Source organism: Hypanus sabinus, chromosome 4 (genome assembly GCF_030144855.1).
Source record: "Hypanus sabinus isolate sHypSab1 chromosome 4, sHypSab1.hap1, whole genome shotgun sequence".
Classification (NCBI taxonomy): domain Eukaryota; kingdom Metazoa; phylum Chordata; class Chondrichthyes; order Myliobatiformes; family Dasyatidae; genus Hypanus; species Hypanus sabinus.
Window position 1 is genome coordinate 111,314,715 of NC_082709.1, and position 15,186 is coordinate 111,329,900.

General features: G+C 41.7%; 1 protein-coding gene across 11 annotated transcripts in view; it reads left to right on the forward strand.

Annotated features, from left to right (window-relative positions):
* setdb2 (SET domain bifurcated histone lysine methyltransferase 2) overlaps window positions 1-15,186 on the forward strand; it is a 90,119-nt gene that overhangs the window by 57,525 nt on the left and 17,408 nt on the right. For 9 of the 11 annotated variants that reach the window (XM_059967885.1, XM_059967884.1, XM_059967881.1 and 6 more), the window contains 7 exons: window positions 3,755-3,860; window positions 5,250-5,843; window positions 7,548-7,649; window positions 7,808-7,977; window positions 10,474-10,732; window positions 13,694-13,811; window positions 14,504-14,654. In XM_059967885.1, coding sequence (XP_059823868.1) covers window positions 3,755-3,860; window positions 5,250-5,843; window positions 7,548-7,649; window positions 7,808-7,977; window positions 10,474-10,732; window positions 13,694-13,811; window positions 14,504-14,654 — 1,500 coding nt within the window. The remainder of the gene's footprint in view (window positions 1-3,754; window positions 3,861-5,249; window positions 5,844-7,547; window positions 7,650-7,807; window positions 7,978-10,473; window positions 10,733-13,693; window positions 13,812-14,503; window positions 14,655-15,186) is intronic. The other 2 variants (XM_059967880.1, XM_059967890.1) reach the window with 1 other exon arrangement.

The following is a 15,186-nucleotide window of genomic DNA, read 5'->3' on the forward strand; positions in this document are numbered from 1 at the left end:
CAGGGCCTGTACAGCTAGTCTGGAGAGTGCGTCCGCCATGACGTTGTCCTTTCCCGAGACATGCTGGATGTCCGTCGTGTACTCGGAGATGTAGGACAGATGTCGCTGCTGGCAAGCCGACCAGGGATCGGACACCTTCGTGAATGCGAAGGTCAACAGTTTGTGGTCCGTGAACATGGTGAACGGCCTGCCTTCTAAGAAGTACCTGAAATGCCGGATTGCCTAATACAGTGCCAACAGCTCCCGGTCGAAAACACTGTACTTGAGTTCGGGTGGCCGTAGGTGCTTGCTGAAGAACACCAGGGGTTGCCAGCACCCCACCGACTGCTGTGTCAGATGCGTCCACCGTGAGGGCAATCGGAATGTCCGTTCTGGGGTGCACCTGCATCGCGGCATCTGCCAAGGCTTCCTTGGCTTTAACGAAAGCGGCCATGGCTTCCTCATCCCAAATAATGTCCTTGCCTTTACCCGACATCAGGGTGTACAAAGGGCGCATGATATGGGCTGCTGAGGGGAGGAAACGGTGGTAGAAGTTCACCATACCAACAAACTCCTGTAGGCCTTTGACCGTGTTGGGCCGGGCAAAGTAGTGGATCGCGTCTACCTTGGCGGGCAGAGGTGTTGCCCCGTCTTTGATAATCCTGTGGCCCAGGAAGTCGATGGTATCGAGACCGAACTGGCATTTGGCCGGGTATATCGTGAGGCTGAAATCATTCAGGCTGGAGTAGAGCTGGCGGAGGTGGGACAGATGCTCATGATGACAACCGCTGGCTATAAGGATGTCGTCCAAACAGATGAACGCAAAGTCCAGGTCGCGTCCCACCGCGTCCATTAGCTGCTGGAATGTCTGTGCGGCATTCTTCAGGCCGAACGGCATTCGGAGGAACTCAAACAGGCCGAACGGGGTGATGAGTGCTGTTTAGGGGATGTCTTTGGGGTGCATTGGGATTCGATGGTATCCCCGGACGAGGTCTACTTTGGAAAAGATTCTTGCCCCGTGCAGGTTTGCTGCAAAGTCCTGTATGTGCGGCACGGGGTAGCGGTCTGGAGTGGTAGCCTTGTTCAGTCTGCAGTAGTTGCCCCATGGTCTCCAAACCCCGGCTGCTTTGGGCACCATGTGCAGGGGGGAGGCCCATGGGCTGTCGGACCTCCGTACGATCCCCAATTCCTCCATTCTCTTGAACTCCTCCTTCGCCAGGCGGAGCTTTTCCGGAGGTAGCCTTCGTGCGTGGGCATGGAGGGGTGGTCCCTGGGTCGGAATGTGGTGCTGTACCGTGTCTGGGCATGGCTGCTGTGAACTGCGGTGCCAGAATCGATGGAAAGTCCGCCAGGATTCTGGTGAATTTGTTGTCCGACATGTTGTCCGTGATGGAGTCCAGGTGTGGAGCCAGCAACTTGGCTTCACCCAGGGCGAATGTCTGGAAAGTCTCGGCATGTACCAGTCTTTTCCCTTGCAAGTCGACCAGCAAGCTGTGAGCTCGCAAGTAGTCCGCCCCCAGGAGTGGTTGGACCACCGCGGCCAGTGTGAAGTCCCACATGAACCGGCTAGCGCCGAACTGCAGCTGCACTGTGCGGGTGCTGTAGGTCCATATCATGCTGCCATTTGCGGCCCTCAGGGTGGGTTCTGGCTTCCTATTGCAGGTGTTGTACCCCGTCGGGGGCAAGATGCTGATCTCCGCTCCGGTGTCGACCAAGAAGCGGCATCCCAACTGTTGTCCCAGACGTACAAGAGGCTCTCCTGGTGGCCTGCTGCCATAGTCATTAGCGGCAGCTGGCCCTGGCCCTTGCAGGGCGGGCGACAATGGCGGGCTTTTGTGCCCCACTACTGGTGGTAGAAACACCACTGTTCACTGGCCTCCTCACTCCTGCCTCTGTGTTGTGTGCGCCCCCCTGCCGGGCCTGGTCTAGTCTGCTGTTGGGCACGTGGCCTGGTAATCTGACCGACGGATGCCACTCTCTCCCTCTTGGCTTTCCACAGCACGTCTGCCCGGGCTGCCACCTTCCGGGGGTCGCTGAAATCTGCGTCGGCCAGCAGCAGATGTATGTCCTCGGGCAGTCGCTCTAGGAACGCTTGCTCGAACATGAGGCAGGGCTTGTGCCTGTCAGCCAGGGACAGCATGTCGTTCATCAATGCTGATGGTAGTCTGTCTCCCAAACCGTCCAGGTGAAGCAGGTGGGCATCTCGCTCACGCTATGAGAGGCCAAAGGTCCTAATGAGCAGTGCCTTGAATGCTTCATATTTGCCTTCTTCTGGGGGCAACTGTATGAAATCCGCAACCTGGGCAGCCGTCTCCTGGTTAAGGGCGCTCACCACGTGGTAGTAACGCGAGGAATCAGAAGTTATCTGTCAAATCTGGAACTGGGCTTCTGCTTGGCTAAACCACACGCGTGGTCACAGTGTCCAGAAAGTCGGCAATTTTAGCGAAACTGTGTGAACAGATGAAGAGTTGGTCATCTTTGGTCCAAATCCCGTTTGGACTGTCGGGGTCACCAATGTAGCGATGTGCTACACACCGCGTTGAAATAATGATACACAGTCAGTAAGTCGTTTCGAGACTAGTTTATTCAAACTTCGCGGTGCTGGCATTTAAATCCCTTGCGCCCGCCCTATCTGGGCAGAAATGACGTCAGAGGTGCATTACCAAAGTCTTCCCCCCTACGCTCTGGCTATTTGTGAGCTGGTTCACCTGCGCAGAAAGTGGGTCGCCACAGTCCCAGCATGATTCAGCTGGAGCCTGTCCCATCGGATCAACTCCAGCCTTTCCCAGTACAGGACTGGTGCCAGTGTCCCACAAATTCAAACCCACTTCTCCAAGACCAACCTTTGAGCCACACACCTCTAATCTTATTAACTTTGTTCCAATTTACACATGGGTCAGCAACAATCCAGGGATTATTTTCTTTTTGGTTCTCCATTTTAATTTTGTCCCTCATTGCTCAAATTCCCTCAGCAGAACCTCTTTCCATGTTGTTCCTACATCGTTGGTGCACACATGCACCATGACAACTGGATCTTCCCCCCCCTCCCACCCCCACACTCCCAGTCCTATGCAGGTCAGACTGGAAGTCCGGAGCCCCGGCACTAAGCAGGCAACACAGCCTTGGGGATTCTTGATCTTTGTGACAAAGAATTGTATCTATTCCCCTGACCATACTATCCCAAATTACAACTACATTTTACCTTTGCTCCCCTCCCCTTGAATGGCTTCCTGAACCACAGTGCCATGGTGTAGTTACTCATCCTTCCTACAGCCCCGAGAAGATGAAGTCTGTGCAGTCACAGGGAGTACGTGCAAACTCCACACAATTGGCACCCAAGGTCAGGATTGAGCCTGCATCTCTGAAGCTGTTGAAGTAGCAGCTCTACTAGCTGTGACAATGTGCTACCCTTAAGTATTATATAGAACATTGGAAGTAACCTACTTTCTAGTACGGATTTTTAAATCTAACTGAGTGAGAAAGTGATGCTCAATTTAATATAATTCAAAAGGCAGTACCTTCAATAGTGCTGCATTCCTTCAATACAGTGCTGATGTCACCTGGATTTCACCTCCTCCTTATTTAGAAGTGTTGTCACTGTGCCGATTTAAAGAACCTCACTCTGTAAATACATGCTGTCTTTCTTTCCATCCTCCCCATTGCTCACCAAGTTAGCTTAATCAATATTGTCTATTTTAATAGGTTGTTGGGTTGTGAGGTCTAAAAGAGTTCCAATAATTCTTTAACTACACATTTTTTACATTTGCATTTCAAGTTATGGAAAATGAAGGAAAGCAGGTTAACTGTGAAGAGCGGTCAGAAAATGTGACAGTTTCTGAGGAAATGGAAGCAGAATCAGTATCAGACAGTGCCCTGTTTTCGTAAGTATTCAGTTTTATTGTGAAAAGACGAGTCCTCACCTTTCTGAGCGTGACAAGTTGGATAAACAATTTCTTATGTTACATTCAGCCATCGGAAAGTGCTGGTATCTGGTAAGATAGATCTGGGACTACCCCGAAAGATTCATGTTGTTTAAGCAGGGATGCAGTACTTTTAGGATCACAAAAGATTTGTCTGATTTTGTTTTCTTTGTGATGTTGGTTGGATAAATATTGACCAGAGTAATCTCTACAGTACAATTTGAACCGTAAGTTTCTGAGGCCTGGTTAAACCTGCTACAATTGAGTCATGATTGTTACTTCTGTTGCACTTTTCCATTATGTTAAAGTTTTTATCAGGATGACTGAAAATGGTAGTGTTACCGGGTTTTTTTTTACACGTGATCTAAAATTCTGTTTTATTGTGAAGTCGATGAAAGTAAATTATTTTAACTTCAAATGCTACAACTGAAAGAATAGGAAAGAAAAATAATAGCCACATTAAAAATAAGTTGATTCAAACCATGGTAACATAATAAAATGTATAGTTTAGAACTGAATGTAGGCACACTAATTTCAAGAGCACAGACACTGATGAAGATAGCATTATTCACTATTTAAATCTATATTCAAACAGAAGGTAAACCTTCAAGTGAAAACAGAACTGTGACGCATTCAGGCCATTGAGTCTGTGTGGGCATCTTAGTTATCTCATTCTCCTTATTTTCCCATCAGTGTTGAATTTCCTCTTGAAAATCCTAATTAATTCTATTTACAACAGCCTTGTAAGCAGACGATTCCAAATCAAACTACCTTCAACGTTACAACAAGAAGTTGTTTTCCTCATATTCCTCCTGGATCTTTTTAATTATGTGTCCCCAATCCTTGATCATTGATAATTCAAGCAATTTCTTTTTATTTACTCTCTCTGAATTAGTTGTGACCTCGCTCACCTCTTGTTAAATTTCATTTCTACTTGTCTCTGAGGATAATGAGGCACAATGTTTTATGTTGGAGCACAAGAATAATAAAAATTGCACAGAATTTGAAACTTTGTTGGCGTATTATGTAAAAGGATGTCTTAGTGATGGTGAATTTACTCTGCACTGGATTGTTTTGTTGAATAAAACTGAAGTTTAGGATGGAAATGTCATTTAACAATTTATGTTTTCATTGTGACCTGTTGTAAACTGTTCATACTGGTGTTTGATATCCTTTACTAGAACCTGGTACATGTTTAAATGGTTCTTTTTAACCACCTATGATTATCTGCCTTTTCAAGATGAGTGCCCAAAATACGGTGCTAACAGGTTCTAACATTGACAGAGTTAATTATGATTGTGTTGTAAGTTTGATAGAGTAATTAAGTAGATTTTAATTTTGTATTTTTAGGCGAACATCAGTAATTAAAAGCCTGGCACCGTCGGCTATCTGTCCACCTGCAAATGACTTCCATCACACTAGTCTTCCTGATCCGAAAATATTTCATCAACATAAGTGCAGTAGAATGTGTATTGCAGGAGTAATGCCTCCAACTTCTGATAATTTTAAAGGGGAAAATCCGCTGAAAATTCCCATACTTTGCCAGTTTCAAAGAAGACATGCAAAATTGCACTGGAATACTGAGATCTTGGAGCCTCCACATGTCTCCTATAAAGCTCCTTGTGGGAGAAGTTTGCGTAATTTCAAAGAGGTGCGCAGTTACATTTTTGAAACCCAGAGTGACTTTCTTTTATTGGATTTTTTCTCTTTCAATACGTATGTTCAGCTTTCAAGAACGTTTCCTTCCAAGAGTCCAATGGTTTACAAAGCTGACATAAGCCATGGAATAGAAGCTGTTCCAATTCCTCTGCACAATGCAATTGACTTAACTGCACCAGAGCATTTTAAATACAGAAAAGTACGGTTGCCTTATGGATATCTCATTAGCAATTCAGCAGAGATGTTACAACAGAAATGCAACTGCACAGATGGTTGTAGTGACAAGTTAGTATTATTTTTAACTTATTTTGGTTATCTCCTTGGGGATAAAAATGGAAGAGTTTCTATGCATGGAATTATGAGTTTCAGATCTTTCAGTGAAAAAATGGCGAATTAACCATTGGATATCAAAGTTTCAATTTATTTATGTAAAACCAAGATATTGTGGATACTGGAAGTACTCAGCTGGTTGGGTATCATCTGAGGAGAGTGAACTTTTCAGGTCAATGGCCTTGCATCACTTCAGTTGCATCATTGTTTATACAGCTTTTAATGAACATTTGCAAAAACATGTTTCTCACTTAGCTGGGAGATTAGAAACATTTATTTCAGACTTCATATGTTGTGTATTTATCCTTAAATTCCTTTAAAAAGGAAAAAAAGTGGTCCACCATTCTTGTATGTGTTCCTCGTGGGTTAAATATTGGGCAGAGCTGAAGAACTTTCTGCTTTTCTTCCTATATTACGATGTGTTTTTTAAAAAAAAAAGTCCATATAAATAGAATATCTCTGTTTACTGCATTCCTCTAGCTCTGCTGTCTGTTGTCAGATGTTGGGTCTTGAGCCCTTGGTACTTCCAGAGCTCTGAACAATTTACTGGAGCAACTCAGTGGGTAAGCTGTATCGGTGAGAGGAAGGGGATTGATGATGTTTCAAGTCAAGATCCTGCACCAGTCCTGATGCATGACTTTAACTTGAAACATCCACAATCCCTTCCTCCCCACACAGTCCCCCCCCACAGGCACTGCTCAACCCACTGAATTCCTCCAGCGGATTGTTTGCTGCTCCACATTCCAACATTTGCAGTCTCTTGTGCACTTCTCAAACCTGTTCACTGCTATAGGTGTTAAATAAATCAAAAAGTAATCTGTGGTCTCATATACGAGGGGTGATTTATAAGTTTGTGGTCTAAGGTAGAAGGAGTCAATTTTAGAAAACCTAGCACATTTATTTTTCAACATAGTCCCCTCCAACATTTACACACTTAGTCCAGCGGTCGTGGAGCATACGGATCCCTTCTTTGTAGAAGTCGGCGTCTTGGGCCTCTAGAGGTGGTCCACAGCAGGGGTGATTGATAAGTTTGTGGCCTAAGTTGGAAGGCGATGAGTTATACAGCTGTTGTTACACGCACGTGCAGTTCAACTCTTTGAGTGATTATGCAAAAAGTTTGACATTAATAACTCATCTCCTTTTACCGTAGGCCACAAACTTATCAACCACCCCTCGTAGATCAGCATACATTGAAACTTGTCTTTCCAAGAATAATATCACATACCACCTGAAATATATTAATTCAGCACAGACCAACCTCAAACATTTTTTGGGGGGAATATAACTGCTATAACCACTTCCTTTCACTTGGGATCCTTCTGCATTTTTCAGTTCCATGGTTCCAATTGTAGCCTCTTGGGGTGGAATTCTCTAAATTGTATCTTTAAGCCTGGTTGTTTCTCTCTCACCCTGCTCTCGCCACCTCTCGCTCACCACTCGCCCCTCCATATAATTAAAAGACAGATAGGAGTGTGCAGCAGAAAATTATGTTAAACATGATACATATTACTTGGTAATTTTGTAATTTATTGAGTATATTTTATGAATTTTATCTCCATCCAATCTCATTCTGTAGAAATGAAAAGCAGAAAGATATCAACAACCATAAGTAACATAAATGTTTGGTGTTAATGTATTAAGACATGATGTCTTTGTAAGATCTAGGTGTGCATGTCAAAAGCTGACAGCAAAAGTCAACAAAAGATTTGGCAAAACTTCTGGGTACGAATACAAACGACTTCTGCAATGTGCACCTTCTGGGTGAGTTCAAATTAAGCTCTTTAAAACAATCTCTGACTACCTCTTGAATCCAGGACAGGTCTATCATGTACCGTTTTGGGAAATAAGCTTGTTGTTAGATATATTTGATGTAAATTTTAATTCTTTCTCCCTAAAATGTGATTTTTTAAAAAATTCAGGCTTTATGAATGTAACAAATGGTGCAAGTGCAACAAGAGGTTGTGTGAAAACAGAGTTGTACAGCAGGGCCTCACAATTCGATTGCAACTATTCAAAACACACAAAAGAGGCTGGGGAGTCCGCTGTATGGATGATGTTGATAAAGGAACATTTGTATGCAGTTACGCAGGTATGATGATATGATCATATTCAATCCATGAGTTGCTGCTCCTTGAATCAAACTATTAGTTTGTGTGTTCAAGCTATTACTTTAATGTTACATACATAATATTTGCAAATGTGACTATTTTGATATGTAGTTTGTTCATAAGTCATAATGCCAGGATAATGTGTTTATTATTGTGATGACCTAATATTATTCTGAAAGACATTAATGATATGCGAAGGTAGCATTTCATCTGTAATTATTTTTGGTGAAATTATTTAAATACATTTAATCCTTTAATGTTTCTTTGAATTTAAAGAAGGACTTTTAGGACTTTCAAAACTAAGAGTGTAACAAAATATTTAGTAACCAATGATATGTGGCCAATTTAATGATGAAGTGAATGCAGTCGCCGTGGTTATGTCCCACAAAGCATTGAGATAAATGACTAGATAATTTGTTTTAATGAAGTCAGTTAATGCAAGAATGTTAGGTAGAGCATTGGAAAAATTTCAATGTGCAATACCAATAAGCTCATTCAAAATAAAGATTAGCTGTGTTTTTCACATGTAAGTCTAAACATTGAATTTATATTGAAACACAAAATACTCTGCAGATGCTGAGGTCAAAGCAACACTGCTCACAACACACTGGAGGAACTCAGCAGTTTGGGCAGCTTCCATGGAAACGAACAGTCAATGTTTCGGGCCGAGACCCTTCGTCAGGACTGAAGAGGGAGGGGGCAGGGGCCATACATGGCCTCCTCTACTGCCATGATGAGGCCAAACTCAGGTTGGAAGAGCAACACCTCATATACTGTCTGGGTAGTCTCCAGGCCCTTTGTGTGAACATTGAATTCTCCAGCTTCCTGTAATTCCCTCCCCCCCTCCCTTCCCCCATTCCAGTTTCACTCTGCCTCCTCCTCCTCCAGCTGCCTATCACCTCCCTCATGGTTCTGCCACCTCCTACTACCCATAGTGCTTTCCCCTTACATTTCTCCTTCACTTTTCCTGCCTATCCCCTCCCCCACCCCTTGATCTTTCCCCTTACTAGTTTTTCACCTGGCACCTACCAGCCTTCTCCTTCCCACCCTCCCCCCACCTTCTTTATAGTGCCCCTGCCCCTTTCCTCTTCAGTCCTGATGAAGGGTCTCGGCCCAAAACATTGTCTGTTCATTTCCACGGATGATGCCCGACCTGCAGAGTTCCTCCAGCGTGTTGTGCGTGAACATACATGGAAATGCTTGAACTACCAAGGCTCTCCAAGGATGTGCTAGGGGTAGTCTGCAAGTGTCACCATGTTTCCAGCACCAATGTAACGTGCCCAGACTTTACTAATCCCATCCCGTACATCTTCGAAACATGGGAGGAAACTGGAGGAAATCCATGCGATCATGTGGAGAACATACAAACTCCTTACAGATGGCAGTGGAACTGAACACAGATCTCTCACTGATGCTGTAATCGCTTTACGATAGTCGTTAAGCCACCATGCCACCTTAAAATAATAGTGCCATAAGATTTTTTTTTCATCCACTAGAGAAGTCCTAAAGCATCAATGGTGGCACTTCAAGCAGTATGAACTTTCCTTAAGTATTCCACCAATACTTTGGCCTGGATGATTTTTCAATAAAGTTAATGTCAGGTCTATAAAAACACATGATGATAATGAAATAAATCTAACAGCAAAACACTGAGGAAATCAGAATAATACTGGCAGATTTGTCTTGATCTTCCGAGGACTATACAAAGCTCTCAACCTTGCTGTGGTTTTTGTCAATTAGATATATGAAGGATGTAAATTTATTAATAGTTGCCCACTAGAGGCCACTAAACACAAAATGTTATGTCTAGTTTCAATTTTAATGGCCAAGTGCCTCTATCACTGATAATTTAATTTTTAAGTTTGGAGCCTCATCTCCTTCATATTTTAATTATTATTCTTTTGAAATAATTTTTGTTTTTCTCTTGTTTCTACCTCGTAAAACAAAGATATAAACAATGACTATTTTGGACTTGTAGGTCTTCCTATTTTATACTTGTTTTCTTGAAGTAATATAAAATTTTTGAAAGCTGAGGAAATTTCATCAATTTCCCCAACTTTTTGGAAGGAATTGTTTTGCTATTGTAAACACCTGGCCACTATTACTTGCACCTCCAGTAAAATCCTTGAGATTATGTTAATCCTCATGAGAAGTGGAGCAAGTCTCTTTCTCCAGACTGTGTAAGTCATTAAATTTACAATATGTTACATTATACTGAATTTTGGTTAAACCTAGGTACATTTCCTTTTGATTTTGACCATTAAATGCATATCTCACAATGATTCATGGTCAGTTATGATCTGTATACCAAACAAGTTCTCATAAGCAACAGGAATCTCAATGAATGCCAGCAATATCCAGATTGCAATACGTGAATTTTTTTTTAAATTGACACTTTAATGTTGCATAAATTGTATGTTTATTGAATTTTGCTAAAATATGTGGAAATACCATCTTCAGTTTCTTTTTATTTTTAGGTAGAATACTAAGAATTGCCAATGATATGGAGAGCCAAAATGATGATAAAACCATTAATTTTAACGCTACTGATTTGTGTAGCAGCAAAACAAAAAATACTTGCAACACAAGGGAAACAAAAGAATCCAATTCAGAAACTGAACATAAGTTATTAGAAGAAATGGAAGAGATAAAAGCAAGTTTGAAGAAGGAAGAAACAACCTCATTTGTTAAAACATCACCTTTAATAACCCAAAAAGGATGTACAGAATTTTTTGGGTAAGCTTAAAAGCACAGATCTAAAAAGCTGTTGAAACTCAGTTAGAATTTCAACCGTCAGATTGATATATATTTGTTAAGCAAGGCCATTGAGGGGTATAGAGCCAAGGTGGTCAATTAAGTTACAATTATTCAATTGTAGAGGAAGAGCTAGAAACTGCATAATATACTTTCTTCCAGCAGATTCTGATACGTGAGTGTATAAGTACAAATCTTGGGTACCTTTATACTCTATTTCATTTCTTTATTTCACCCATCCTCCCCCCTTTCCTGCACCCATTCTTCCTCTCCACCTCCTCTTCTTGACCTGCTCCAACCATGTCAAAGTTCTATTTGTAGCTTCTAGCCTTGAGAACACGCCATCTAGGCATTGTCCACAAGTGGCAGTTGTTCATCATTTGGGTGGGTTGGGATGAGCAATAAGTTATGACTTCAGCAATTGATCAGTGGGCATGCTATCGCACTCCCAGTTTGATGCCTGGACACTTGCACCACTGGGATGTAGTTATTGCAGCTTGCTGTCAGAAACACTGTCATTAGAAAAGCTGTCTTAAAGGTCTCAATGAGCCTACAAAGATAGCTCTACTCAGACAGTGGCTTACAGATAAACTGATGGCTCCCCACCAAAAAGGAGCAGAGCAATTTCTAGTGTTCTGGACTCTCCTGAATCCTGTGTAGATGGCACCTTTGAAGTGGCTCTTGGGCTTTTCTGCCAGAAAAGTCTAGTAAATCTAGCTTAATGAGAATGACCTGCAGATCCATGTGCAAATGCAAACATTCTTAGTTTGGCAACTCCCAATATAACTGAATGGAAAAGAAATTGTTTTATGGGTGAGGTACAGCAGAAATACCTGGCCCAGTGATCAGCTGGTGAGTGTAAGGGGGCTTTGGAGGTTCAGCGATTTGCGAAAGACCGTGACTTGTGAACTCTCCTGTTACATCAATCCACAGTTCAAAGACCCTTGGGTTCACTCTTCTGAGTCAAGAATAGAAGTGAACTTATCAATGCATCAATCACTGCTGTTAGAAGAGCGCTTCAAATGACAACTGTAGCTCTGTCTTTGACTTGAGCACTCTTGATGTTATTTCACAGCAAATTATCTGGTCCAATCTTCCTGTCAGACCTGACAAGCAAGAAAGTGAAAAGGCTACATGCCAGGTGGAAAACACGTGTACCCCCACTGAGGTTCTAAAGCTTGACAGCAAGCAAATTCAGAATCACATCTTTCATGTCTACAGAAAGGAAAATATACCAGGGAACTATTTTCAAGAAAGGAGACAAAACTGATTGCATTAATTTTCAAAGAGCAAGAAATCCCAACATCTGGCCTCATTACTGCCACAAGGAAAACCATCTGCAGAGTTCACTTGTTCTCTTTTCATCTCCTTCTGGGTTTTCCTTATGGCCATACAGCTCTCCCAGTTGCAGCGTGGCTTCAACTAAAAACACAATGGATATAATCTTAACTGCATGTCAGCTCTAAGGAAAATGTAGGGGGCAGCATCAACCACTGTAAATTGACTTCTTTAATCTCACAAAATGTTTTTGATCTGTGTAGCTGGGAAGGGCTTTTGAACACCCTTCTCAAATCTGACTGATTCAGTCTTCACCTTTCATCTGTCTCCATGATGGCAAGCAAGCTTTCATTCACTGCACCATTCTCAGTGCAGAATGGTGGCAAGCAAGGCCACGTTATCTCGGCGGTACTTTTTCAATCTTGTCACATTGCTGTGCCTCACTTCCGCAAGCTTTGTCCAGGGGTAGATATAAGCAACAAGGTAAGGGGAGCTGTTATCCTGTCATCTTCTTTTCAGAACCAAGGTCATTGAATGCATGATTTTGAAGGCTGTTTTAGGTCGTCAATGATCTATTCATTGAGGCACGTGATAGAAAAGGTACTTCACTTCCTCAGAAAAAAGAACCTTTGCGCCCTGTTTTTCAATACCGTCCTCAGACAGCACTTCTTAATGGTGTCCTTAGAGCCATGGACCACTTCCAAACCTCACGAGCCATCACTCTATAAAGGCAGATATTGATGATGAGATTTCCCACTGCTTCTAGTGACTTTTGGCCATCTGAGAAATTTTAGTGTTTGAATGTCGCGACTTCAGATTCAGCACAAAACTCCCAGCTTATTGGGTAGGAGTAATCTTTGCTTTCCTGTATGTATTTGAGATAGAAACTCCAAAGCATTCAAAGATGTTGCTAACATGGCCTTTTCCTAGTCCACTAAATGTATCTTGTTTCCCTGCCCAGAATTGAGACCTTAATACAAGTGCACTCATGTAGGCAGGCCACATCATTTGCATGCCCAACACCAGATATGACATTACTCTGTCACAGCAAGTGGACACAATGTTCTCAAAACACCGTCTTGCCTGCTGGATAATACTGACTGCTCACTCAGTGGTAAATATTGTAGAATATTGCATTTCATTTTCTGTATTCTGTAAACTTTAGTAATATTAAGCACATGAAAGCATACTTAACTCATGACTGGCCAGCATATGTGACTAACTGCATTCCCCAAATATGAAGGATAATAATTGTTTTACTGTAGTGGAATATTTCTTCTGGAAGAGGTGCCATTTGGGATCTTAACACAAGCAAATATAAGGGTGCAGAATGGAAGAGATAGTGAAGGGAAGAGCAGAATGATAATAGAGAATGTTTTCTATGTAGTTAATGGTATCTGTGAGAAGGATTGTGTGTTACGGGAGTACAAGGATGTTAAGTGTATGGGAGAGGAAATTAAATAGATCAGGAGAATAGACTTAACTGTTTCTTCTCTACACTTAAAGAGGCCATGTTTACATACATTCTCAAACAACATTTGTTTGAGTTATAAAAAAGTACGTAACCCTGTTCCAAAGGTGTTTTTTTGACATTTTAATGTTAGTGAGTAAAGCCAAGTTGACTTAAATTCTCTTTGTTAATGTACTTACAATCTCTTGCAACAGAAGAGAAAAACCTGGATTTAAAAAGTTTGATTTGCATAACCCTGGATCATCATCAGTTGAGCGGCCCAAAACAAAGACAGCCCTCCTGCAGGCTCAACGGAGGAAACTTCAGCAACAGGTGAAATAAAAGCATCCAAATGGTTTTGACTAATTTCCAGCTAATTGCTTGGGTGGTATAGGTTGTGAAATGTTATTTAAAAAAACTAGGCCACTGAGCAATGTATTTTTGCAGAAGAATAATTTTATAGTGAAGTTTGATTTTATTTGAATTTTACAGTGTCTGCTCCCACAAAATATCTATATGCGACAGAATTGTGTTTCCTTTAGTTAAGGGTTATACATTCACAAAACTACTTTAAGCATTAATGTAATGTTCCTCCACCTGAGTGTTCAGTATTCTTTGTAAATTGGTAAATTGATTTATTATTGTCACATGTACTGGGGTACAGTGTGTAACTTTATTTTGCATGCCACCCATACAACATTTCATTACAACAGTGCTTGAGGTAGTATGAGGGAAAACAATTCAGAATGCAGAATGAAGTATTGGTTACAGCGAAAGAGCAGGGCAGTAAGATGCAATGCCATAACAAGTAGATTGTGAGATCAAGAATCCATTTAATTATATGAGGGGACCATCAGATAGAAAACGGGATAGAAGCTGTCCTTGAGCATGGTGAGCAGGCTTTTGTATCTTCATCTTGAATGGACGGGGAGAAGAGAAAAAATGGCACTTTGATGAATATCAGCAAGTCGGAGTAAGTTGAAATCTGTTCTGGCTAGAAAAATGGGCTTTTTTTTGTGCTTTAGGGTCATATTTTGGAAACGCACAGTAGTTCAGAGGAGGATGAAAGTGACTCATTAGCAGAGCGACCCAAAAGACACTGCAGATCATTTCAACATTCTTCACCAAGGAAACACAAGACTCTGTCTGATAATCAACCAATCAACAGTTGTAAAGGTATTTCAAGAAAGAAAAATCATTATTTTTAGTTGTCAGTATTTTTGAACTATTATATTTGCTAACACATGTATGGTTTATTGTTGCCACCTGTAACAGGGAAACTATTAAATATGTTCCTTCACCATGTGCATCTGTTACATGGCACATGAAATGTATTAAGCTTGCAAAGAATATTTTACAATTAAATAAGTACTATACACTTTAAATTAAATTCAGAATACCTGTAGATATAATGTAAAACTACTTCCTCATACAGTTTCAAAGAGATAACACCTGTTTTAAGTCTGATTTCTTTAATAGTGAAATTCTGTATACAATTGCAATAACAGAGTAGATTGTCTAATATTTCAATACTTCTATTTAACATCAGAGAATGTATACAATATACAACCTGAAATTCTTGCTCTTCACAGACATCCATGAGAACAGAAGGGTACCCCAAAGAATGAGTGACAGTAAAAACACTAGAACCCTGAAGACCCCTAGTCCCTCCTCTAATTACATACAACAGCAAGCATCAACCCTCCCC